The 27,797-nt window shown below is 46.4% G+C and overlaps 1 protein-coding gene across 1 annotated transcript in view; it reads right to left on the bottom strand.

Moving 5' to 3' along the window:
- LOC102932781 (SET domain bifurcated histone lysine methyltransferase 2) overlaps window positions 1-27,797 on the bottom strand; it is a 98,064-nt gene that overhangs the window by 61,470 nt on the left and 8,797 nt on the right. Inside the window, exons 5-11 of the mRNA XM_043545670.1 lie at window positions 13,401-13,466; window positions 9,085-9,175; window positions 7,845-8,396; window positions 6,967-7,086; window positions 5,572-5,741; window positions 4,883-5,111; window positions 458-554 (exon numbers count right to left, since the gene is read on the bottom strand). Coding sequence (XP_043401605.1) covers window positions 458-554; window positions 4,883-5,111; window positions 5,572-5,741; window positions 6,967-7,086; window positions 7,845-8,396; window positions 9,085-9,175; window positions 13,401-13,466 — 1,325 coding nt within the window. The remainder of the gene's footprint in view (window positions 1-457; window positions 555-4,882; window positions 5,112-5,571; window positions 5,742-6,966; window positions 7,087-7,844; window positions 8,397-9,084; window positions 9,176-13,400; window positions 13,467-27,797) is intronic.

Raw genomic sequence — 27,797 nt, forward strand, 5'->3', positions numbered from 1 at the left:
GTGCAGCAAGGGATGCTGCAGCTTTGAGTTTGGCTCCCAAAAGTGTTTATCTTTTCCTCTCCTATTTCATCAGTTAGGCGGGACATGGAAGATGTTGCAGTTGCAGGGAGGAGAGATAGTTGCTTACAATTTGAGGGAGTGTTGTTTCCTGGAGACAGTCCTGGGGGCTGCGTATATGTACAGGAAAGGGAAGGGAAGTGAGGAGGCTGTGCTAGTCTCAGAGACAGCTCAAGGAGCACATACTGTGCACATGCTGGCAGGGAGACGGGGGAAGGGATGGGGCCAGTGCCAGCAGCAGGCGGGGCTGTATCGCAGAAGTCCCATGATAGATTCAAATAAGAAAGGTTGTTTAAAAAAAATCTTGCCGTGTGTACTGATATAAGGTCATAAATAACTGCCTTCCCACTTCACTGAATATGTATAATTTTGAATACAATCTGTTATTTGGCATTTTTACCAGTTTTAGCCGGCGAGTCTGAAGAATAGCAGTTCTGGTTTTAGGCCTAATGGCTGGGCTTCTCAGATTCCTTGGATTATATCCATATTTCTGAACCCTGCACAGAGATGGCAAAAGGATTTTATGCAAAACTAAAGACTGATAAAAGAACTCTTGCAACACCTGTTTCGCTAATATTTTCCAGTTTGTACAGAACAGACTGCAAAGCCTGCAGTCGATACTTAGTAGAAATCTTGTGGCAGTTTTGCCTCAGCAGAGGCTGCAGGATTTGGCCTCACTGATACTCTTAAAAGGCGGTCCATCATACGCTGTTCATGCTTTACCATTAAAGGAGACTGAGAGTTGCTTGTATATCCCACAGACATTTTAAAAACAAACTGAATCAGTTCTTCCTTAATGTTCCTGTCAAGAGCCAAATTCTATCTATTCATCCATCTAGGTTCTTGTACCATGCTCATCACTGAACTAAGAGTATCTACATTCAGGGTTCTGGGTTTTCCGTGCTATAGCTGTTAATACCTCAAACTGGAAGGCACAATTTGCAAGGAGAGAGACTGTAAACATACCACTGAAACAAACAAAATCCTATAAAGACTAAAAGAACCTTAACTCCCTGTGATGCGGTGTTCACCCCACACTTGCCCTGAAAGGGTTACTGCAGACTAAGAAGGGGGCTAATTAACCCAACAGGCCATGGCTGAGAGGAGTCAGGTGGCCAAGTAATCCTCTGACAGAGTGAGGGAGCCCAGCTGAGGAGGAAGGAGCTGGGCTGGGGCTATAAAGGCAGGCTGGAAATTGGTAGCAGAAAGGGGCTGCTGGGAAAGTCTGCAGTTACTCTCTGGGAGGAGAGGTGTGTTTGAGCTGGCCAACCCACAGAGGGAGGAGGCCAGGAAGGTAGGACAGGGATCAGGGAAAGGCAGTAAGGTCTAGAAGGGAACAGACCTTGTCTGCTGACTAAAGGGTCCCTGAATTGGAGCCCAGAATAGAAGGTAGGCCCAGGTTCCCCTGCCAGCCACTGAGGGAGAAGCACTACAAGACAGTGAATGGGACGACTGCGTAGGACTGCTGGCAAGGAAAGACTTTCCAACCCAAAAGGGGAACCATTTGGTGACCTGGCCGGAGGGCCAAGTCACAAAGAGGCGGCAGTAGTTTGTGGAGCGAGAGACGGGCTGCAGACTGGCAGAGACAGACAGAGGGATGGCTAGCAACCGTGGGAAGGGGTGCTGACCTGATCAGTTATTCCCCAGAGTGACCAGGAGGAGGCGCCATCCTAGCAGTGAGTGGAGCACCCTGGCACACCCTCTTAACAGAAGGGAAAGGTAGGATATGACCCTTAGAAATTAAACTTTTTATTCAAAGTCCGCTTTGGTTTAATATTATGAGCCATTTACATTGCAGTAGCATCTACAGGCATCAGCCAGGATGGAGCTGTACTGTGCTAGTCACCTGTAGGATCATGCAGTAAGTGACCGTCCCTGCTCCAGAAATCTTATCTACAAAATTAATATAACCCTACCCCTCATATAGAGGTCATAATTTTTCTTGTGCTACAGATGGAGGCAAAAAATATTATCCTTTTAGATTTCTTTAAGATTGCGGTACCTATATTAAGTTCAGAAGCTGAAGTGATACAACATATGCAGTGACACGACACTGGTATGTGGATTACAGTCTATTTGTCCTGTACAACACAACCTGTATTCATGACCCCATGCCAGTCATGTTAACATTCTCTCGTGATCTTTGGTCTGATGGTTTATTTTTTATTTTTGAAAGATTACAAAAAAAAGTGCTCCCTGCCGGTAGGAATTTAACACAGGAGTTTGAATCTTTCTTCTTCTAAATACTGGAAATAATCAAGTAAAATCTAGCATAATGGTGCAGTAAATATAGCTTAAAAATGGTGTTTCCTGTATCTTATATTATGTATAATATTAGTAAAATTTGGCTAATCAATGATAACTATATAATTTATACAGTGATTCATTCCAAATAGGATTAGGTTTCAGTGGTGCTGAAAATGCAAGTCTGAATATGGACAATTGGCTTGGTTTATGGAAACGAGCGTGTGTCAGCTTTGCTATCAATTTCATAGTTATAGTTTGTGAATACAAAAAATATGTATCTGAATCACTTGTGATTTGCTCCAGCCTACCTCAGAGACCTCCTCTCTCTACTCCCCTCTCTGACTCTCCACAGTCTTGACCATGTTACTGCAAAAGCCTTCTCTCCTACAGCTCCTGAAATTTGGGACCAGCTCTCCTTCTTCCTGTAGCTTTCCACCACCTTTCATCTCACGATTGAAAATATACACATGCAGTCACTGCCTTGCTCACAACTCCTGATTTACTGTCTGACTCAAGTGTTTTGAGAGACAGAGTGCAGGGAAGATTCCCATCCGAAATATTTGTAGCTCTTTTAAAGAGCTGGCTATCTGAGGATCTCAAAGGGCTTTACAGAGCCTCACAATAAACCTCTAGCATGAGGCACTAAAGATTGCACCCACTGTATGGAGGGGTAAACTGAGGGAGAGAGAATTTCAGAAGTCGCAGGGCTGGCAGGGAATAGAATTCAGGAGATCTGACTTTTGGCTTTTTTCCTGTAAAGACTACAGCATGCTGCCTGCCAAACATGGGTGGAGGGTATAACAGGCCCCCTGATACAGCCACCGTTGACCCGCTGCCGGACACCTAGGCCATTGTTGCCCCGCCCCTTCCCCTCCCTGTTCCACCCCTTCCCCTCCCTGTTCCACCCCTTCCTCAAGGGCCCCACCATCTGCTGCTCCCTGGTAAATCTTCCTCCACTCCACACTCCCCTCTCCAGAGGTCCCCGCTGCTCGCAGTGTCTCTCCTCTCTTCCACTCCCCTCCACCCCTGTGGAGGGGCGAGGAGGGACGTGGTGAGGAGGCAAGTGGCAGTTTGTGGGGTTCTTGCAGTGGAAGGGTGAGGAGGTGAGCCGCGGGGGAGGAGTCTCGCAGCTGGCAGGGGGTGAGGAGGTGAGCAGCAGGAGGAGTGAGGAGGTATGCGGTAGGTAGGTGACCCGGTGAGGGACTGGATGGCGGGGGGAGATGGGTGAGGAGGGACAGGGTTTTTTGGGGGCGTGTGTCTTGTGATCAGACACCATAAGCGGGGAGAGGACAGGGCCGGGGCAGAGCAAGGGTGGAGTGTGTGTGGGGCAGGTGGAAGAGGCGGGGCAGGGAGCTAGCCTCCCCCCGCCTTCATCTGCCACCCATGCTGCCAGAGTAACAAGTTTACTTTACAGACAAGCCATCATTTGCTTTTGGAAATTCTCATAGGCTGCTAAGGCTCCCGAGATGAGCTCCCCTCACTGAACACACTATTGCATCTCCATGAAACTGATTGCAAGATTAGGGCCTTATGCTATGTCTACACTACAAAATTAAGTCAACCTAACTTACATCGTCATTCAGTTACCACAGTAGTGACATCGCTTTTACATGTCTACATGGTGTTCCTTGTGTCAGTGGTGCGCATCCTCACCAGGAGCACTTGTATTGATTGTACTGTCAGCGTGGGGCATTGTGGGACAGCTCCTGAAAGCCACTAACAGTCGCTGTAAGCAACGCAGTGTCTACACTGTGTTGTGTTGACCTAACTACACTGACCTGAACTCTACGCTGCTTGTGGGTGTGGAGTTATTGCTTTGGTGGGAGTGAAATTTAAGCACAGACATTTCCATAGTTAGGGCGACGTAAGCTGCCTTGCGCTGAACTAACCCTTTAGTGTAGACCAGACCTTAGTGTCTAGCTACAACAGTTCAAAATGCTGAGAAGTGAAGGGTTGGGGGAAAAGGAGGAGGACAGAACAATCAGTGATTAATTTAGAATACTGCACGGTTGGAGAAAAATATGAAAGTCATTGCTCCCTTTTCAAATTAACATAATGAACTATAACCATGAGAGCTCAAGTACAAACATGTATTCATTCAGGAGACTAATGTGATTTCTGGAAAATGCCAAGGAAGTTCCAGATGGGTTGGGAATAAAGTTAATTCATAGGAACAACTGTGTCCTGCCTGAAGAAATATAAAAAAATAAGCTTAAAAAAATATGAAAGACTGCTCAGTTGAACATACTCAAGCTCCACTGTGGGTACGGCTATGGGATGAGAACATAAGAATGGCCATACTGGGTCAGACCAATTGTCCATCTAGCCCGCTATCCTGTCTTCTGACAGTGGCCAATGCTAGATGCCCCAGAGGAAATTAACAGAATCATCAAGTGATGCAGCCCCTGGCGTCCCCTCCAGCTTCTGGCAAACAGAGGCTAGGGACACCATCCCTGCCCATCCTGGCTAATAGCCATTGATGGACCTCTCCTCCATGAACTTATCTAGTTCCTTTTTGAATAGTCTATAATAGTAGCATACAGTCTATCTTTACCTTAAATCTGCTACTACAACTTACACAACTGGTTTATATTCATCATCCGCAGGCTGAGATAAAGTTTCACACCTCCTGTTAATGCTGTCTTTACCAGTCTGGACAAGTTCAATCTCAGAATCTGAACAAGTAGTGTCCAGTTTTCTCTTTACTGAAAGTGAGCTGGGACTTTTCTCATTCACAGCATCCTTCTTTTCGGCCTCACGATTGACATCTCCCATTTCCCGAGGCTCAGCTCTGCTCATTAACCTGCCTAGAAGAAAAGCAGAAGGTTTTTAGTTTAGTCCATGTTCACTCTGACTCACCTTGCAGTTATATTTTTAGCAGGGGCAAGACCACTATTTGTGAGCGTGCAATGCAACCACCATTCATTCTGCAAGGGAGCTGTCCTTGTGGAATCTAGCACAGAACAGACAAGCTAGTGGGGTAAGGGATAGTACCTTTGAGATAGGAGTCACAGAAATCTAGCCTTGGAATGATCTGAGTGCTTGGCTAGCACCACTTGGTTACAGTTGTTTTCTAAGCTTTTTTCTATTCTTTGGTGCACCCTGAAAAGCAGATTTTATGGATGTATCTGGCCTCCCAACCCAGCATATCCTGCTCACTGCTTGGTTCTTAAAATGCTGCAGCTTGCAGACCTCTAGGGCAGGGCTCCACAAAGTACAGTTTGAGAATGACAGTGCTAAAATCTTTCAGGCATTGTTTTATGTTACCTGAATAAGTACAAACAAATGTTCCTTTGTCAATATCGTCTAGACAGCGGACGCCCCAGCCCTTCTGGTCTGTGTTGAATACCTGCAACCGAACTTGGATACCATGCTGTGCTACTCTGTTCTGACATCTCATTCTGTCACACTTGCACGATAAGTTGCATTCGTAAATTCTGCCAGAAAAAAAGAAGAATTAAAAATGAAATAAAATATCGCTTGTTCATACTTGGCAAAAGCAAATAAAAGAGCAGCTCACTGAAAAGACAAAGACATCTGGTTAGAAAAGAATGGGCAAATCATGCACTTCTAGAGTTTAGCCTTCCCCATTCCTGACTGAACACTTACAAGAGTCCATCAGATTTTCAGGGATGAGTGAGTAATATATACCACAGTTATATTACCTAAGTAAGCTATGCAGCATAGATTCTGCAGTCTTGACAAGTGATTGAACGAAGCACTCCCTTCTACACTTGGAACATATTTAAAAGCATAAAAGAGCAAACAATCAACCTGGATGGACTTTGTCATGGCTGTCAAGGACTCTAGGATTTTTCTGATTTTTAAAATATCCCCAGCTTGTGACATTTTGGGGTGGAGTTGATTGTCAAAATGTTGGAACAACTTCAGTGAGGGCTTTCATTCCGTAAGGAGTCATACAAGAGCCAGCTGGGATATGGCAACTCCAGGTTCAATGCCAGGTTACCACAGTACGTGCGTTATGGGTACGCCTACACTGCAATTAAAAACCTACAGGTAGCCCATGCCAGCTGACTCGGCCTCGTGGGACTCAGGCTAAGAGGCCGTCTAACTGCAGTGCACATGCTTGGGTTGGAGCCTAGGCTCTAGGACCCTACCGTGTGGGTGGGTCCCAGAGCCCAGGCTCCAGCCTGAATGTCTACACTGCAATTAAACAGCCCCTTAGCCTGAGTCAGCTGGCACAGGCGTCTAACTGCAGTTGTAGACATACCCTAAGTGGGGAGTATGCCTTGTGGACAGAGCACTGGACTGGAACCTGAGAGACCTGGGCTCTATTCCTAGCACGGACACTGGTCTGCTGGTGATGTTGAACAAGTCACTTCACCTGTCTGTACCTCAGCTTCTCTATCTGTAAGGAGATAGTGATCTCTTTGTAAAGTGCTTTGAGATCTACCATGCTAGTCTTGCAAGCTGAAGTATAAAAAAATAATTCCTGTAATACAAAACCCCATGCTGTGGCTTTCAAAACGAAAGTACTTTTCCCATTTCATCATGATCATTCAATACAATCACTAGAACACCCCCCCCCCCCCTCGCCCCATCCCTTCTCAAGATGCTGGCTAACCAAAAGCTGTTTAAGCATAGCCTGAATACTGTAACTGTATGTGGATAAAATACCAGTGTAATCTCTAAGTGTCTTACCCACTGGGGACAGGTCCATCCAGCCTTTTATACCTGTAACCACAAGATGCTTTGTTACTTGGTGAGGCAGAATTTTCATTGCAGGCTTTTGCAGTCAGCCGTAGGCACGCACATTTTGACCTAGAAAGGCAACAGTAAACTATCATGTGAAAATAAGGATGTGGTTAAAGGGACAAAGCTAACTTTAAATATAGTCAATCTGAAACCTATGTTTTTCTAAGTAGTTTCAGGCCCCCCTCCACCAATTTTTTTGGTCCACAGTCACATTTTCCTACTTCTTTAAGAATTTTTCTTTTGCGTGTGCCCTGTAGAAGGTCCAAACAACAAGGGGGGGGGAGGGAGTGGGGACTAACTACACCAGGGGACACAGCAAAACTGACTACACAAAATACTGTCTAGTACACAAAATAAACAAACTGAACAAAATCTGTACTATCATGGCATCCGAGCCTGCCACTGCTTCGGCATCTCCCTCCCCCGACCAGAAAATGACACAGATTGGGGAGCAACAGAAGATAACACTGACTCTGTCACTATTATCTTACACTCTTATAGCCACAAAGGGTTGTTGTGAACAACGCCTGGTCTGGCTCTGGCCCCACTCCTTACATAACCAGAGAGTCTCAACTCCTGTGGAAAAAGAGCCTGCAAGGGGATGGGAGGAGCATGCAGTGGATCTGCTGCTCCCCACTCTTCTGCAAGCACAGCAGAGCTAGAGCTTTTAATTTGGACCATCAAAGGCTTTTTTTACCCTGCGTATTATTAGACAAAGTTACTATATTGCTAAATGCACACAGTAAATTTGACAGTCTCCCTTTATGTTATTCAGGGCACCTATATGACTGGGCTTTAGTTAGAGGTCAACTTTTTCTACTTACCTGTCTGTGCAGCCATCCGTACAGTCGCATGAGTCAAGAAACATGCTGGAGAAGTTGTTCAGATAGTACCCACGTGGCCACGAGGCCTTCCTATATTTAAAATAAGGTAATCTTGTGTTGTCAACTTCGTTACAGAAGGAAATGGGCACAGACTCTGCTCCATTGCTGATATCAAAATCAAATACAAGTGCTTCTCGGTTCAGAGTGTTTCTGCCCAGCTGTACGTATGTGTTGAAAGAAAAGTGATCGACAAATAAAAAGTTGCACTCTGTTTCAAACAGGTAACTCTGCACATCTTGAAAGTTTCTCAGACTCCTCCCACAGGGGGCCTTATAATTCACATCAAGTGACTTTGAAAGCAAGTCTGCTTTTGCATGTCGTCTCTGGAAATGACACAGGATTGGTATTTTAAGAGGGTTTTCTCCCTTGTATGAGTTCAGTGGTCTGTTGGCAAGACATACATTAGAGCAGTCATGATTCTGGTAACATAGCTCCCTTGATTCACTACATATGTCTTCATTCCCTGAGTGTGATTTTTCTTTTGCCTCCATTCTGTTAAGAATCACAAAAAAAATAATAATAATTTGAACCATGCCTTACATTACCAATAAAAGATTCAGTTTTTTAATTGTTCAACATTCTTCAGTAGGGGGAGAAAATAACTCTTGGTCCCAATCATGAAGTCTAGGGTTTCAATGGATCATTATTTGTATTAAGCTAGTGCCATGAGGTTTCAATGGCAATCAAGGCCTCTTTGTTCTGGGCACTGTATGAGCAATCTGTTACAACATGCTTCTGCCCCAAAAAGCTTATACTTTAAATAGACAAGATAGACAAAGGAAATATCATAAAACCCCCTTTACAGAACAGCAGCTGAACATGCCCAAGGTCCTGCACAGTCTGTGGCAGAGCTGGGAACTGAACTCAAATCTCCTGAGTCCCAGCCCAGTACCTTAATTATCCATGGCTTTAACTGCACACCTTCATACACAGCGGAATTTTATCACTCTATCCCTTCTCTAGCTACAGGCAAACACACCCCCTCATGTTGTAACTTGGAGGGCATTCAAGTCTTCCACACAGATCAGTTTATAAACTCCGAGGCTTCGGCCATAACCACGATTCAAAATTGCGTTTAAACATTTAATTTTACAGCGTTAGTGCCAAAGTCTCTTGTGCAAGACAAAGAATATTTAAAAGAACGGACTACAGTAAACTGAAATGTGACCTGTATACTCACAAAGGAGAACCTGTTGTATTTTCATTTGATATAGAAGGCTGTAACCTAGGTTTGCTTCTCTGCATCCCATCTTCAGTAGTTACATCATTTACTTTAAAAAATAATATACAAAGACTTCAGCAATCCACATTACATTTTTACAATTAAACTTACAAGTCACCACATTATCAGATACCAAATACATTAAAGACACTTCACTTTTGTGAATTACACTAGCTAAAAAGAAAGAAAAAGAGAGCGTGTGCTAATGAAACAGTTTAATAAAAACAAACTACAATAGAGAACTTAGATAAACCTTAGAGACTTTCCAGTGGAACAGATTTCAGTGCGTCACCTACAGCAGTGCTTCTCAAGCTAGCTGATGTGGGGGACCGGCAATTTTTTTTTCCAATGTGCGTGCAGACCGGCAGCTGATGGCTCACGGACTGGCACCAGTCCGCGGACCACCACTTTGAGTAGCACTGACCTACAGGACTTGGATAAATTTGCAGAGAAATGGGCTACAACCATTTATCTCCCCCTTCCCCCCCAACAAGGATCAGAATATTGAACTGCATCTGCCCTAAATTTTCTAAGTTTGATCAAGCTGCAACCCTGGAATTTCATACAGCTACTATACATAAAAAATATACATACGCAGTGCGACAGTAGAGATATTGGTTTATTAAAAAAAATGACCTAAAATATAACCCAGAGTTTGCATTGTTTGAGCCACATTGTGAACTGACTTGCATGTTATGCAACCCCAGTGTAGTGCGTAGAGCAGGGGTCGGCAACCTATGGCACACGTGCCAAAGACGGCACGCAAGCCGATTTTTAATGGAACGCTGCTGCCTGCCGGGTCCCAGCCGCCGGACCCGCTCAGCGCCAGCTGCTGAACCCAGGCCGGGACCCCGGCAGGCAGCAGTGTGCCATTAAAAATCCTGCCTGCCCCAGCCCACTCTTCTCCGCCCCCCCGCCCCCGGGCAGAGGAAGGGTGAAGAAGCTTGGCCCTGGCCCCTCTTCCTCTCTCTCCCTCCCTGCCCCCGATCAGCTGATGGCCCTTGCGAGGGAGGGGGAGAACCAGAGCCGCTGCTCGCTGCTCCGTGGAGGAGGTAGAGAAGAGGTGGGGACAGGGCTGTGGGGAAGAGGGGTGGAATCAGGGCATATCCCCTCCAGCCCCCTGCCGTGAGCCGCTGTGGCAGGGGGCTGGGAGCACCCCCACGACCCCAGCCCTCTGCCCGACCCCTGCACCCCCCTCACACACATCCCAGTCCTCTTTCCTGATCCCTGCACCCGCCTCACACACACCCAGCCCTCTGCCCTGATCTGCACCCCTCACACACTCCCAGCCCTCTGTCCTGACCCCTGCACCCCCCACAACCCCAGCCTTGACTCCAGCACTCCCCCACATACCCAGCCCCCCCCATGCCCTGACTCCTGCACCCTCTTCACACACCCTCAACCCCCTGCCTTGACTCCTGCACCCCCACACATACCCAGGCCGCCCACACCCTGTGCCCTGACTCTTGCACCCCCCACATTCGCACCCCCACCGTGAGCACCAAATGGGGGCTCCTGCACCCCCCACCACATTCCTACGTGCACCCCTCACACCAAATGGGAGCTGCCCAGGTAAGCACTCCACAGCCAAACCTCCTGCCCCAACCCTGAATCCACACCCTCATTCTAGCTCCTGGCCAGACCCTACACCCCATCCCCCAGCCTGCGCCTTCACCCCCAGCCCTGTGCTCAGTGCACTCCCACCCTCAGCTCAGTGCAAACAGAGAGGAAGAGAATGGGCTAGAACCAGGGAGAAGGTAGGTACCCACTCTATGTGGGCAGGGCCGGGATCCCAGACTGGCAGTGGGCTGAGCGGGGCCAGCAGCCAGGACCCTGGCTGGCAGGAGCCGGTAGACGGAACCCCAGACCGGCAGCGGGCTGAGTGGCAGTGGGCTGAGCCGCTCAGCCCACTGCTGGTTTGGGGTCCCGGCTGTTGGCCCCACTCAGCCCGCTGCCAGTCTGGGGTTCTGGCTGCCAGCCCCTTGCCAGCCAGGGTCCAGGCCGCAGGCCTGGCTCAGCCTGCTGCCGGCCTAGGTGAACTGAACCCCAGGCCGGCAGTGGGCTGAGCAGGCCGGCGGCGTAAGATCAACATTTTAATTTAATTTTAAATGAAGCTTCTTAAACATTTTGAAAACCTTGCTTACTTTACATACGGCAATAGTTTAGTTATATAATATACAGACTTATAGAGAGAGACCTTCTAAAAAACATTAAAATGTATTACTGGCACACAAAACCTTAAATTAAAGTCAAGACACGAAGACTCAGCACACCAGTTCTGAAAGGTTGCCGACCCCTGGTGTAGAGTTTTATGAGGTGCAAATCAGGACACAGTTTGGCCCTTTATTTTTATGTTGGGAGACTGATTGCCTCATCTCAGTAAATGCTTTATTGAAATACTCTACAGAGCATTCATTCACATACACAAGCTTCTGGATTTATTGTGTCCTCTACATCACCACATGATGCAATACTATATTTTAAATAGAATTAACTAATGACAGATGAAAAGTATAATGAAATAGATCATCAAATTGAAAGGGATCTTACAAAAGTTTTACTCAAAGGCAAAAACTAACTTCTCTTAATGTGCAGTAATTTTAAGCCCTGCACACCTGCATCGCCCGCAATTAATACAATAATGTAAACTCTACAAACCTGCGTCATTGATATTGTCAGCACTGGGAATGGGACTGGTTAACTAATGCTTCCTCTTCTAAGGCAAATCACTACATTTTTCATGAGGCCTTACAGAAAAAGTAAAGTATGGGGCAGAGGGTGGAGCAAGGGAGAAGTCTGATATTTATAATTTCTGTTTGACAAATGGTGGGTTTTAACAGGTTGCAGACAGGAAGAGAGAATATGTTAGTCTCTAAGGTGCCACAAGGACTCCTCATTGTTTTTACAGTGGTTTAGATTCACCAGTTCATGGACATTCCTCCCCCAGATCATTAGACTAAAGAGAATTCACATTGTGGACCTAAACCAGGTGAAAGGCATTCTTTTAATATAGGTGCTAATACAAGACTGAGGCTATGTCTACACTAGCACTTTTGTCGGTAAAACTTTTGTTGGTCAGGAGTGTTTTTTTCACACCCCTGACCAACAAAAGTTTCACTGACAAAAGTGCCGGTATGGACAGCGCTATGTTGGCATGAGACGCTCTCCCACGGACATAGTTACCGCTGCTCCTTGGCGGTAGTTTAATTATGCTGATGGGAGAACGGCTACAAGGGAGACTTTACAGTGGCTGTGCTGCTGTAAGGTCTGTAGTGTAGACATAGCCTGAGATTTGATCTCCCTTGCAGTTTAACATCATGATCCTGCAACTCTCACTTAACATCAGTGGGAAACTCGAGCAACTAAGACAACGGTTCTCAAACTGTGGGTCGGGATGCCAGAGTGGGTTGCGACCCTGTTTTAATGGGGTCCCCAGGGCTGGTGTTAGACTTGCTGGGGCCTGGGGCTGAAGCCGGAAGTCCAAGCCCTACCGCCCATAGCTGGAGCTGAAGCCGGAGAACTTCAGCCCTGGGTGCTGGGGCTCAGGTTACAGCCCCCACCCACCCGGGGCTGAAGCCCTTAAGTTTTGGCTTCAACTCCCCCACCCAAAGGTGATGGGGGTCAGACTTCAGCTTTGGCCCCCTGCCCAGAGCAGAGGGGCTCGATCTTCAGGCCCCCTTCCTGGGGTCGTGTAATAAATTTTGGGTCAGAAGGGGGTCGTGGTGCAATGAAGGTTGAGAAACCATGAACTAGGATCAGACCATGAATGAGCTGCTTGTCAATGCATTAATGTCTGCAGCAAGCTTTTCCTCTTCTCCCTTCCTCTTCTGCTCTTTTAGGAATTACTAAAGTGATAATCCAAAAAAATTTAGTCATTTCCATTATGAATTCCCTGCCCCATTTCTAAAACCCTTTGTTTACTTCTAAAAGAAATAAGCTACTCACATCTATCCCCACAGGTTTTATGGCTTGACAAGGAAATACATCAAGAGCTCAACCTTTCTTCTCTCCCTAATTGCTATACCAGAAAACATGATGCTTCTCATTTTAGGTGTCACATCTTCCCTTGAAGGGAACCGTACATACTACAATTGTGAAAACCAAGAAAAAGAAAACACAGTAGGGCCTGATCAGACTAACACTACAGTTGGTCTACATGCAATACTAGTAGGTTTTTCAGGCTTATTTTATTCAACTTTATGCTCCTGCTGATTAAATCAAGATGACAAAATAGTGGAGAGTGTAGAATAAATGGAGTTGAGATGCACACATACCATTTGTCAATGCTAAGAGATTGCTTCCATCAGCTCTATCCACCAGTATCAAAGCTTGGAAGCATTCTGTTTACAAAACAAAACAGATATATTGTTTCTAAATAACAATGTGTAATTAAAAGGAATGATTGACAAATAACAGGAAATTCAGAGCATAAGTGTCCCACAGTAACTTCTATTCCTGCTACACTAGAATCTAAGCACTGCAACACATCCCCTGACAGAGGCCTACATTTGCTACAATAATGTTACAGCTGGTCCTGATAGTGGTAACTCAGGACTGAGAATTCCCTGGATTTGGGGAAATTTGTGGAGGTTTTTTTTTTCTGATGGGCATTTCAGAAGTCTCCATCCCCATAATACATTTTAGTATAGTTTAATGTCTTTACACCTTCTCTCCTAGCTAACCATCTTCTTGCTGAGAAGGGCTGGATGCTGTTTCTGCCAAAGCCAATTATCGCCATTTTCAAATTAGCTACAATGTTTATTAAAGAGCAAGGAAGCAAGAGAGAAAGTCAGTCTCAAACGCCAGTTCGCCATATAGTAACTTATTGTGCTACCCTATATAAATCCATGGTACACCCACATCTTGAATACTGCGTACGGATGTGGTTCCCTCATCTCATCTGAAAAAAGATACACTGGCATTAGAAAAGGTTCAGAAAAGGGCAACTAAAATGATTAGGGGTTTGGAATGGGTCCCATATGAGGAGAGATTAAAGAGGCTAGGACTTTTCAGCTTGGAAAAGAGGAGACTAAGGGGGGATATGATAGAGGTATATAAAATCATGAGTGGTGTGGAGAAAGCGCACAGTCAACCTGTGGAATTCCTTGCCTGAGGAGGTTGTGAAGGCTAGGACTATAACAGGATTTAAAAGAAAACTGGATAAATTCATGGAGGTTAAGTCCATTAATGGCTATTAGCCAGGATGGGTAAGGAATGGTGTCCCTAGCCTCTGGGGTTGTCAGAGGGTGGAGATGGATAGCAGGAGAGAGATCACTAGATCATTACCTGTTAGGTTCACTCCTTCTGGGGCACCTGGTATTGGCCACTGTCGGTAGACAGGATACTGGGCTGGATGGACCTTTGGTCTGACCCAGTATGGCCATTCTTATGTACCACTACACCAGCAGTTAAATGGCAGTAAAAGCTTGCATTGATATTTCATGGTGATACCATAACAGGGACTTTATAGAACAGTGTGAGAGTTAAAGTCTTATCTCACATTTTTATTGCATCAGCACAGGAGTTTAAATTTACTCGTACAACACTGTGCTGCTGTAATGTTGCATAATACCAATACTGAGGGCTTGTATACACAAAAGTTGTACCACTTTAGCGATACTAGTTTCATTTAAGCAGAACAGCCCTCCTAGTGTGGAATGCATTATACAAGTATAAAGGCGCTTTCTGTTAGTATAGCTATTCTCATAGAAGGGGAACAAGCTATACTGGTAGCGTAACTGCCATCCACACTGGGGGTTGTACTGGTATAACTATTTTGGTAAAAAACTTACACTCCTAACCAAAATGTTAAACCCATACAAACATTGTGTGTAGATCAAGCCTAAGGAATCTCTGAAGGCTTGCACTGAAATTAGTTTCACCTCTTAATGCCATCAAAGCGATCTTGTAATGGACTCCCCAAGTTCTTCCATTATAAAGTTTTTCCTGCTGAAAATCTAAAGTTACAACGGAGACTCCAAAGTTAACAAAGACTCTCAGGAGATCATAATTACAATGTGAACCCATTCAATTAACTGGAGAATTCAGCTTCTAGTGCAAAACATGCTCAAGAGAAATGAACACACAAGGCTCCAGTTATTTCTCACGCATAAACATCTCCGCTCCGTATACATAAAAAGCCACACTGAGGATTAGCTGTTGGCAAAATTACATTAATAAAAGCAGAAAAACAGGTTTTCAAGCGAGCTTGTCAAAATGCATATTAATCAAACTAAGCACCCCTTTGGAGGCAGCAAGGAATTTTTTGCTGATCATGCCTCGCTTCCCATTTACTCGTTCAGGCCTGGATTTAGGTCTGGGGCTCCCCACCTAATGGGGATGCTTTTGAACGCAGGCTACATCTACACTGGCACGCAGACTTAAGTACTGGACCATGTACATGCTCGTGCATGCTCCCCACAAAATGCCAAATATGTACATTATGCTGTGCTGGACATGGTGAAACGCAGTGTAAACGTATACGCTCACATCCATGCTGCTGCTAAGCTAGGTTAGCGCTACCAATTCAGGGATGGTGTCCCAGGGTTCTGTGCAGACAGGGAAACGCTCTAGGAACCAGTTTGCTGTGTGTTGTTGATACCATCTCCCACACAGTTGCCAATGGCGGTTCCTGATCACGTCGCCCCTCATTGTTATTCTTGCTGAGCTGGGTGGAAGACTTGAAGCGATGGAATGGTGCTCGGTTCTGCTCCTGCTCCTTATTGCGAGACAAACATTTATGCAGTGGAGTAGGTGATCGGTGAAATGCTCAATGGAATTTGAGCAGAACTTTGACATGTTGAAGGTGGCTGACCCGGAGGGTCAAGGACAATTCGTTCAGCTCACATGATACAGATATGGTAAATGCCAATATTGCCGCCGTATGCCCTTGGGTGGACTGTCGCTTCTGGTGAAGAAGGACCAGCAAAGTGTGGTGGGATCACATGGTTTTGGAAAACAAGAGATGGCCAGCAGTGGCTTCAGACTGTCCCAGTGAAGAAACAGACCTTCAAGGAGCCATCTGAGGAGCATGCACCAAACTTCCAGCACTAGAACACTTGATTCAGGGAAGCCATTCTGGTGTAGAAGAGGGTGGATATTACCCTGTGGAAGCTGGCAACACCAGATAGCCATAGGTCCATTGCAAATCACTTTGAGGTTGGAAAGTCCACTGTCGGGGTTGTGGTTGTGCAGGTCTGTGAGGCAAGTAACACTGTGAGCTACCCATGGGTGGTTGTCATAAGAAAAGTTCCAGAAGTAACAACAGGATTTCCAAGGATGGGGTTTCCAAACTGTGCAGGGGCCATCAGTGATACCCATATCCCAATACTTTGCCCACCACAGGGGGCGAGTATGCAAACCAAAAAGGTTACTATTAACTCATTCTGCAAAGCTTCATGAACCTCAGAGAGAGATTTATTAATACAAACTTGGGAAAGGTTCATGACACCAGGGTGCTGAGGAGATCAGGATTGTACTTGAAGGAGGAAGAGGAGATTTTATTCCCCAGAAATGATATTGTTCTGTATGGTCTATCTGTGCCAACTGTTATTTTGGGGAATCCCACATACCCATTCCTAACTTGGCTCATGAAACCATATTTTGACATTAATGACCCTGGAAAATGGGAGTGCGGTTACAAACTCAGTAGAGCTGCACAATGGTCATGGAGCATGTGTTTAGTAGACTCAGATCCCATGGGTGTAGCCTATGCACCCGTCTGGATGTCAATGTGGCAAATGCCATTGCATGCCACACACTGTATAGCATTTGTGAGGGTGAAGGGGAGTGCTTCCATCCTGAGTGGGCACAGGACAAGTCTGGTTTAAAAGCTCTGCACAGGCAGCTGGATCCCATGCATATTCACACTGGTCCTGGTTCCCAGCAGCCAAAGGAAATCAGGATGCCATATGTGCACACAACTTGCACAGGGGAAGATGAAGAACTGGCACAGTGTGGTGGAATCACCCAGGGAGGCAGAGGATGACATCTATTTCTTCTAAAGGACATCCTCACACCCTATGCAGCTGTGGGACAAACACATGAGGGAACATTGGTACATACTTTTAGGGCTACATAACTTCGTGGGGGTTTTGTTCCCCTATTTCCTGTCATTCGTTTCTCAAACACGGCACCAGAGGCTTTTCTTGCGGTCACAGACTCCTAGGTGGGTGATAGGGGAGAGCAGTAACCCATCCTCTGGAGCCACCAGCAGGAGTTGGGCCCTGCCTTCCTCTGAAGCCACAAATGCCCGAGGAGCAGGCAGCCAGTGTGAGTTCCCCACATTCCTGAGGGCGGTGGGGCTCAGGCTTCTGGCTGGGGTGGCAGGTGGCAGGCTTTGGCCACAGGGCTTTGGGCTCCAGCCCCAGCCATGCTGCAGCGGATGCCAGCCCCAGGCTCACCACCCCTCCCTCACTCCTGGCCCTTGCTGCCTCCCTACCCACCTCCCCATCCAGGGCTTAATTTGTCCCCCAGCTTGCAGGGGCTGAGTAAATTTGCTGTGAAAAGTGATATTTATATGTTTATTAATAATCATTTTTCACTGCCTCCAAGTTAGCTAGTATGTCTGCTTCTGTGAAAAGTGATATTAACAAATGTACAAATATTACTTTTCACAGCAGCAGACTTACCAGCTAGCAAGTCTTAAAAAAAAAAAAAAAAAAACCCCAAAAAACCAACAACCTAAAAAGCAAAAGATAAGAACATGCAAAGCACCTTATTTGTGTTTCTATTCTGTGTAGGTCCAGTAAAGAACAGAGACAACAACTGTACATTATTTTTATTATTGAGTTCGCAAAAAAAAGCCTGTATAAATAAATTACAATGATTTGAACACAGATATGTGCATATTTATTTGTTTTTCCTAAAGTTAATTACGTTTTTTAGGAAAAATTGTCAGAGTGACGACTGGCAAGAGTTGGTGGCAGCACTCTGAGGCCACCAAAATATTTGTTGTGAGAACCACATTATATCCGCTCATTCCTGTGACATTGCACACACTAAAGACAATTATAAACAGGGCACCTCCATGAGTTCTCACCTTAGGGTTGGGTCTGTGCTGTGCTATGGCCAAGCTGTAATGCAGTCATTGTAAAATGTTTTTCTATTCGCAAGTCACACTTGTTTACAACTTTCTGTTATCCGGAGCACTCAATCTCGGGGGGGGAGGGGGAAGGAGAGAGAGAGAGAGAGTGCGCGCGCGCGCCAGCGATTCAAAACCCGACCAGGGATATTCTATTTGCTACCCAAGATCCATAATCCTGGACGCCCCATCATCTCAGGCATTGGCACCCTAGCAGCAGGATTGTCCAGCTATGTGGACTCTCTCTCTCTTCAGGCCCTACACTCCCAGCTATCTTCGAGACACCACTGATTTCCTGAGGAAACTACAATCCATCGGTTATCTTCCTGAAAACACCATCCTGGCCACTATGGATGTAGAAGCCCTCTACACCAACATTCCACACAAAGATGGACTACAAGCCATCAGGAACAGTATCCCCGATAATGTCATGACAAACCTGGTGGCTGACCTTTGACTTTGTCCTCACCCACAACTATTTCACATTTGGGGACAATATATACCTTCAAGTCAGTGGCACAGCTATGGGTACCCGGATGGCCCCACAGTATGCCAACATTTTTATGGCTGACTCAGAACAACACTTCCTTAGCTCTCGTCCCCTAACACCCCTACCCTACTTGCACTACACTGAGGACATCTTCATCATCTGGACCCATGGAAAAGAAAGAAGCCCTTGAGGAATTCCACCATGATTTCAACAATTTCCATCCCACTATCAACTTCAGCCTAGACCAATCCACACAAGCGGTCCATTTCCTGGACACTACTGAGCTACTAAGCGATGGTCACAACCATCACCCTATACTGGAAACCTACTGACCGCTATGCCTACCTACATGCCTCCAGCTTCCATCCAGGACACACCACACAATCCATTGTCTACAGCCAAGCTCTAAGATACAACCGCATTTCCTCCAATCCCTCAGACAGAGACAAACACCTACAAGATCTATCAACTATTCTTAAAACTACAATACCCACCTGCTGAAGTGAAAAAACAGATTGACAGAGCTAGAAGAGTACCCAGAAGTCACCTACTACAGGACAGGCCCAACAAAGAAAACAACAGAACGCCACTAGCTGTCACCTTCAGCCCCCAACTAAAATCTCTCCAGCGCATCATCAAAGATCTACAACCTATCCTGAAAAATGATCCCTCACTCTCAGACCTTGGGAGACAGACTCGTCCTTGCTTTCAGACAGCCCCCCAACCTGAAGCAAATACTCACCAGCAACCACACACCACACAACAGAACCACTAACCCAGGAACCTATCCTTGCAACAAAGCCCAATGCCAACTCTGTCCACATATTTATTCAAGTGACACTGTCATAGGACCTAATCACATTAGCCACGCCATCAGGGGCTTGTTCACCTGCACATCTACCAATGTGATATATGCCATCATGTGCCAGCAATGCCCCTCTGCCATGTACATTGGCCAAACCGGACAGTCTCAAGGCAAAAGAATAAATGGACACAAATCTGACAACAGGAATCATAACATTCAAAAACCGGTAGGAGAACACTTCAACCTCTCTGGCCACTCAGTAACGGACTTAAAGGTTTCAGAGTAACAGCCGTGTTAGTCTGTATTCGCAAAAAGAAAAGGAGTACTTGTGGCACCTTAGAGACTAATCAATTTATTTGAGCGTGAGCTTTCGTGAGCTACAGCTTACTTCATCTGACTTAAAGGTGGCAATTTTGCAACAGAAAAGCTTCAAAAACAGACTCCAATGAGAAACTGCTGAGCTTGAATTAATATGCAAACTAGATACCATTAACTTGGGTTTGAATAGAGACTGGGAGCGGCTGGGTCATTACACATATTGAATCTATTTCCCCGTGTTAAGTAACCTCACACCTTTTTGTCAACTGTCTAAATGGGCCATCTTGATTATCACTACACAAGTTTTTTTCTCCTGCTGATAATAGCTCATCTTAACTAATTGGCCTCTTACAGTTGGTATGGCTACTTTCACCTTTTAATCGTGTGTGTGTGTGTGTGTGTGTGTGTGTGTAATCTTCTTACTATATGTTACATTCATGCATCCGATGAAGTGGGCTGTAGCCCACAAAAGCTTATGCTCAAATAAATTTGTTAGTCTCTAAGGTGCCACAAGTACTCCTGTTCTTTTTGCAGATACAGACTAACACGGCTGCTACTCTGAAACCTTCTTTTAATTGTTTGCTGTCAGTGGTGCTAATGATTGCAACTGGTCAAGGTTTTGGGGGCAAAGAGAGGGGCCGTTTATGGACAGGGTAGTGGCAGATACTGTCACTGCTGTAATGATACTGAAATTTTGATTTCTGCATGTGAACTAAGCCATAAAGATGTTTATCTACCGCTTTTCTTGTTGTCGCAGAGTACTACTGTTTTCTGTAAGCACATAACACTAACTGCACTTTCCCCATCCCTCCTGAGTATCCTTGGGACATTTCTGAACCTGGATAGGTGTGGTTTGGGACAGACAGAAAGCATTTGCAATATCATGGCAACAGAGAGTAATACATCATTCAATTTCATGTTCTATGGATTGTGGGGCCCAATCCCGAACCTGAAAACATCTTCTGTTGATTATATTTAAGAGAGAGGAGCCACACACAAGTCAAGGAAACGATAACAGTTATTAAAAAGTACTATGTGGAATGTATAATTAAAATATTTTTAAAAAGGTCCGCTAACAATTTTTAAAACATTAAAGGAATACATTTATGAGCACTGACCAAACATTGCAATCTCTGCACCCTTACCCTTGCTCTCCTCCTGACAAGAGGGCAAATGATGGGAAAATCTCTCTCTGGGAAAACAGGGAAGATCTCCTGCACGGGCTTTGGGGTGGGCACTGGGTGGGGCTCCAGGACTCCCACAGGCTCACCGTCCAGGAGGAGAATAAGAGGTTCCCCCTAAAAGGGGTTTTGAGTGAGGGTGAGGTCCCAGGAGTCCTGCAGGCTCCCTACCCAATCACTCAGGGGGGTCCATAAAAAAGAATCCTCCAGCTGCAGCCAGAGGAAGAGGTGGTGGGTGGGGGCGATATCTGGAGGTTCATGGACAGATTCAGTGGCTCCAGCAGCAGGCAGACACTGAACTCATTTGGCCACCAGTTCAAAGAGCCTCTCCATTAGGGAATGCTTCCACTCCCTATGAAGTGCCTCCAGTTGCAGGAACTGGCTCATCAATGTTTCTTCCTGACGAAGAGCCCAATCCTCCTGTGCTCCAAGGAATTCAAACTTCTCCTGGTTCCTCCTGTCCATCTCTATGAGCAACTCTTCCCTGGTCCTTCTCTGTCTGCCTCTACGATCTCTGGGTTGTTGCTCCTATACTCCCGGTGGAATGGCTTACCTCTTGGGAGCCAAAGGTCCTGCCAATTAGAAGAAAAGGGCAGCATTATAAATTTTTTCTTTTTTTGGAAGAAGTCAAGAAATCCCACCCCATGACACAACTTTTCTGTAAAAGGCTACAATTTTGATACTTTTCAAGGTTTCAGAAATGCAACTGTTAGACTATCCTGGATTGTCAAATGACTTTTGCAGCCCATGAGGAAGGAACAGAGGCTAACAATGCTAAGAAAAATGTACTAATGTTTTAAATATAAAATGTTCACACTGACTCAAGGGGCTGGAGGAGTGAGGAGGGGCAGTTCCTTCCAGGGGCTATGTTACCAGTTTGCAATTTCTTCTTTAAAGGATGGCTAACATCTGGAGAACACAGCAGTTTTCAAGGTACCAAAATTGAAAACAGAAATGGCTTTCCAGTTCTCTGGAGGAGGAGATCTTTCTGCTACTGATCCCCCCCACTACATAATGGACGGAGTTGGTCAGCTATGAAGGTGGACCAAGCAGACTTGCCCTGCCACTGAATCTCAAGACCCAGCTGCAGTTGCACCAGAAATTTGCTGAAATAAGCTTACAGGACTGCGAAGCAATTCATCTGGGAACTGATGCTATTCTCAGCTATCGTACGGGGTTTCTGTGCAGAGAAGCAAAGCAAAAACACCTCTCACCTCCCTCAGCCTCCCCGGATAATCCTGTCCTGTGTCTGTCAGGAACCAGGGCCTGCAGCAGAGCCAGTCTCCAGGCAACCTAATGAACACAGCTCGCCTGTAGTTAGGCTGCCTGGTTGGCTACATGGCCTGATTGGTTGGAAGAGTCAGCAGACTGGCTCTTAAGCAGCAGTTTGGCAGCTGCTAAAAGCATTTGCCTAGTGCTGTAATAGTTCCTGTCCCTACTTGTTCCTAGCCCTAATCATGCCTTGGACCCAGCCTTGCCTCACTTCAGATAACCAGATCCTGACCCTCAGCTCCGATTCCTGACCTCTGACCCTTGGGTTTCTGTCTCCAGCTCTGACCCTGGGCTCAAGTTCCTGACCACCAACTCCTGCTCTAACTCCTGTCACACTAGGCATGACCACCCACGTCCCAGCCATTGACAGTTTCAGCAGCCCAGCACAAACGCTAAGGGAACTAGAACTGATATGGTGAGCATGGATTCTACAAAGGCCAGTCTCTCTCCAACACACAGCTGGAGCTCTACAGACCTTGCAAGCCCTGGCAGTCACCATGCTGGTGCAGAATGCAGTCCTGCAAGCCCAAGCTGTACCACCGTCAGCTTCCTCCCCCCGGCAAACCCAAGCTCCTACTTCTGCTACACTCACAGTTGTACCCCACTGACCAAGCCTCAGTGGGTCTGATTGTTAGCCTGCTAACTGGGGGGCACTGCCTTGGGCATCTCTGCTGCTGGAAAAAAATCAAGCCTGCTTCTGGGACAATTTAAGGACTTCATTCAAGCTATGGCAGTGATCTTCGCTGACGCAAATTCCAAGCGTATGGCCGAAACCGTGCTTCAAGTGCTCTAACAGGGGTGCTGGCCAGTTGCTATAGATACACAGCAGAGTTCTAGCACTGAGTAGTAGACCTCAAGTGGAAGAAGGCCACCCTGTGCTACTACCTCTGGGCCTAAATGACAATATTAATGTTGTGTTATCATTTCTGGCTAGGCCTAAAGGATGAACTGGCATATATAAACTCTCCTTCTGGCCTGGATGCCTATGCATCAAGATCAACAACTGCCTGACAGAACAGCACCAAGAAAAAAGGTGGTCCTCTTGGCTCCCACTAGCCCTGCCCCATCCCCCGCATCACTAGTCCTCTCTCCACTGGCCTAACCCATGCAAGTCAACCAGGCCTGGCTACAGAATTGATGCCAGGCCTCAAGCCTATACTGCAAACTTTGCACCAAGCTGTCCTGCCAAGTCCAATCTACACCTTGGTTGAGAAACACCAAACCCCAGCCTTGACAGGAAGCTCCAGGCTGGATAGGTGCCCTTCCCCTCTCCCAGCAGCGTACACCAACTCTCGTCCGCCGGTACCCTGCGGCCAATCCAACTCCCTCTCCAGCTCCAGCTCCAGCACCCTGAGATGCCTGGTATCAACCAAGAAGCACTGGTGGACTTGGGTGCCTCAGGCAATTTCACAGACCTGGAGTTCACCCGACCACACAGTATCCTCACCCAGCACAAAGATTTGAGTTAGTGGAGTTCACAGATGGGTCACCCCTTTCATCCAAATCAATCACCTACCAGACAGCTCCCTTAGAGGTAACTACTCTTTGAGACCACCAAGAAATTCTCCGGTTTGGACAGATTTGTGTACCACATTCATCAGTTGTCCTTAACGTCCCCTATCTCATCACCCACGACCCTCGCATCCACTGGCAATCAAGCACAGTATGCTTTGATTTTCCATCTTGCCGACAAACTTATTTCATGAGAGACACTCTGGGACCAGTAACCCTTTGTGGCACACTCGTTCCTCCAAGGAATTCAGAGATGCAAAGAAAGGATTCAAAAGCTACCCCGGCAACGCCCACAACCTCCCAAATAACTCCATGGATTCATGTTAAATATCCACACTCTGCCAACATGTCAGACAAAAAGAAATCTGACATCCTACCCCTCCCTTGGAGCCACAACTGCCCCATTCACCTCCAGCTGGGAGCAGAGAATCACTTCAGGTGCATTTATGTGCACTCCGAACCCAAACTACAGGCACTCTGGGCCTATCTTGAGGAGAACCTGCAGAAGAGGTTCATTTGTATCTCCACATCCCCGCAGCTTCTCTGTGGCAAAGAAAGATGGCTCCCTCCAGTCTTGTGTGCACTGCTGAGCTCTGAACAAGATTACAGTCTGAAACCAGTATCCCTTTACCACTTATTAATGAGCTGCTCAAAAGACTCTGCTTTAGCAAGGGGTCTTCACAAAGTTGGACCTCTGTGGAACTTAGAGCTTGGTGAGGATCCTGGAAGGAGACAAATGGAAGAGCGCCTTCTATACCAGGGATGGCTACTTCGAATATTTGGTCATACCATTTGGGTAGTGCAATGCCCCTGTGACTTTCCACCATTTCATAAATGACATCTTTACAGACCGCTGGACCAATTTATTGTCAATTACTTGAATGACATCCTCATTTTCTCTGGAAGTCAGGACCTCCACAATGATCATGCACACACTGTCTTAGAGAGATTCTGCCAAAACCACCTCTATACAAAGCTCGAGAAATGTGAGTTTGATAACGATACAGTGGAATTCTTGGGATATATCATCTCACCCAAGGGACTCGCCATGGACCCACAGACCGGACAGCAACATCTGACTGGGCTGTGCCAAGGATATATGCAGGATCCAGTGATCCCTGGGGTTTGCCAATTTCAACAGGCCATCTATTAAAGGATTCTCTAGCCTGGCTGCACCTATAAGAGTGCGCCTACAAGTAGCAGCCTGGTTCACCTGGTCCACGGAGGCTCAGTAGGCCTTTGATTGACAGAAGGCGGCATTCACCTCAGTACCAATCATGATTCACCCAGATCTCACTAAACCATTTAGCACTGAGGCCAACACCATAGATGCAGTATTATCTCAACATGCAGGCCCCCGCAATCTATTTTATCCCTGTGCCTTTTACTTTCAAACTAATGCTGGTGGAAAAAAAAACATCTTTGGGACATGGAGCTACTGGCTATTAAGTCAGCTTTCAAGGAGTGGCATCACTTCCTAGAAGAAGCCTGATTCCCATGGACCACAAAAACCTAGAGTATCTATGGGCTGCTAGACACCTTAACCAACACCAAATCCACTGGTCCCTCTTTTTCACTTCCCTCAACTTTGCTATGACCTATCGCCCAGGGAAGAGAAAAGGGAAGGCTGTTGCCCTACCCCATAAAGATGAATATCTCAAACCTGGTGAAGAGCCCTCTGCCACCATGCTCAAGGTGTCCAACTTTGTTAATAGGACAATCGACAACAGCCCAACGCCCTCCATACGCTTCCTTCTCCTTGATGACCTGTTCGTAATCCAGATCTGCCTGGCTCTGAACAACATGGATACCATACGCAACTCAGGGATCAGACTACAGAATAGCCTTCTTTGTTGCAAGGGTTGTATCTGTGTTCCGGAGGAACAACCTAGTCATCAGCTATTGACACTATGCCATGATTCCCTGTGGGAGGGTGAATTTTGGCCAGTTCAAGACTTGTAATCTGGTCTTGAGGAGCTTCTGGTGGCCAAGCCTACAAGATTACATCAAGGCTTATCTGCGATCTCTGTGCCCATACCAAAAACCCACAATCAACCCCCCTAGGTCTCCTCCAGCCTCTTCCCTTACCTCTACAGCCATGGTCTACTATATATCAATGGACTTCATTGTAGAACTGCCATGCTCCTGGGGACACTCAGTAATCCTGGTTGTTGTCAACCTCCTGGTGGATGTGCTTGCAGAGCCATTGGCCGTTTTCTTTGAAAACTCATGGCGATTGGGGGAGGTCCCGGATGGCCGAAAAAAAGCTAATGTCGTGCCCATCTTTAAAAAAGGGAAGAAGGAGGATCCTGGGAACGACAGGCCAGTCAGCCTCACCTCAGTCCCTGGAAAAATCATGGAGCAGGTCCTCAAGGAATCAATTCTGAAGCACTTAGAGGAGAGGAAAGTGATCAGGAACAGTCAGCATGGATTCACCAAGGACAAGTCATGCCTGACTAATCTAATTGCCTTCTATGACGAGATAACTGGCTCTGTGGATGAGGGGAAAGCAGTGGACGTGTTGCTCCTTGACTTTAGCAAAGCTTTTGACACGGTCTCCCACAGTATTCTTGCCAGCAAGTTAAAGAAGTATGGGCTGGATGAATGGACTATAAGGTGGATAGAAAGTTGGCTAGATTGTTGGGCTCAACGGGTAGTGATCAATGGCTCCATGTCTAGCTGGCAGCCGGTATCAAGTGGAGTGCCCTAAGGGTCGGTCCTTGGGCCGGTTTTGTTCAATATTTTCATTAATGATCTGGAGGATGGTGTGGATTGCACCCTCAGCAAGTTTGCAGATGACACTAAACTGGGAGGAGTGGTAGATATGCTGGAGGGTAGGGATAGGATACAGAGGGATGTAGACAAATTAGAGGATTGGGCCAAAAAATCTGATGAGGTTCAACAAGGACAAGTGCAGAGTCCTGCACTTAGGACAGAAGAATCCCATGCACCGCTACAGACTAGGGACCGAATGGCTAGGCAGCAGTTCTGCAGAAAAGGACCTAGGGGTTACAGTGGACAAGAAGCTGGATATGAGTCAACAGTGTGCTGTTGTTGCCAAGAAGGCCAATGGCATTCTGGGATGTATAAGTAGGGGCATTGCCAGCAGATCGAGGGATGTGATCGTTCTCCTCTATTCGACATTGGTGAGGCCTCATCTGGAGTACTGTGTCCAGTTTTGGGCCCCACACTACAAGAAGGATGTGGAAAAATTGGAAAACGTCCAGCGGAGGGCAACAAAAATGATTAGGGGACTGGAACATGACTTGAGGAGAGGCTGAGGGAACTGGGACTGTTTAGTCTGCGGAAGAGAAGAATGAGAGGGGATTTGATAGCTGCTTTCAACTACCTGAAAGGGGGTTCCAAAGAGGATGGATCTAGATTGTTCTCAGTGGTAGCAGATGACAGAACAAGAAGTAATGGTCTCAAGTTGCAGTGGGGAAGATTTAGGTTGGATATTAGGAGAAACTTTTTCACTAGAAGGGTGTGAAACACTGGAATGCGTTACCTAGGGAGGTGGTGGAATCTCCTTCCTTAGAAGTTTTTAAGGTCAGGCTTGACAAAGCCCTGGCTGGGATGATTTAATTGGGGATTGGGTCCTGCTTTGAGCAGGGGGTTGGACTAGATGACCTCCTGAGGTCCCTTCCAACTCTGATATTCTATGATTCTATGATATTCTAGGATTCTAACAAAGATGGGATGCTTCATCAGCTCTTCCTGGAAAACGGCTTCTGCTATCATGGGTTACTGATGGGCAATGTATTGGGCTGAGGTCCGCAGTTCATTTCCTGATTCTGGTGGGAATTTCTCAGACTCTTTGGCATCAAGCCAGTCACATCTTCCACCTATCACCCGCAGACTAGTGGGCAGAGAGTCAATCAAATCCTGAGCAGTATCTTTGCTGCTTTTGAGTTGTCACCAGGATGTCTGGCTTTCCCTGCTATGCTGTGCCAACTCTGCATATAACAATGCAGTCCACGCCGCAGTCCAAAGTAGTCCACTTTGCAAACT

This window comes from Chelonia mydas, chromosome 1 (genome assembly GCF_015237465.2).
Source record: "Chelonia mydas isolate rCheMyd1 chromosome 1, rCheMyd1.pri.v2, whole genome shotgun sequence".
Classification (NCBI taxonomy): domain Eukaryota; kingdom Metazoa; phylum Chordata; order Testudines; family Cheloniidae; genus Chelonia; species Chelonia mydas.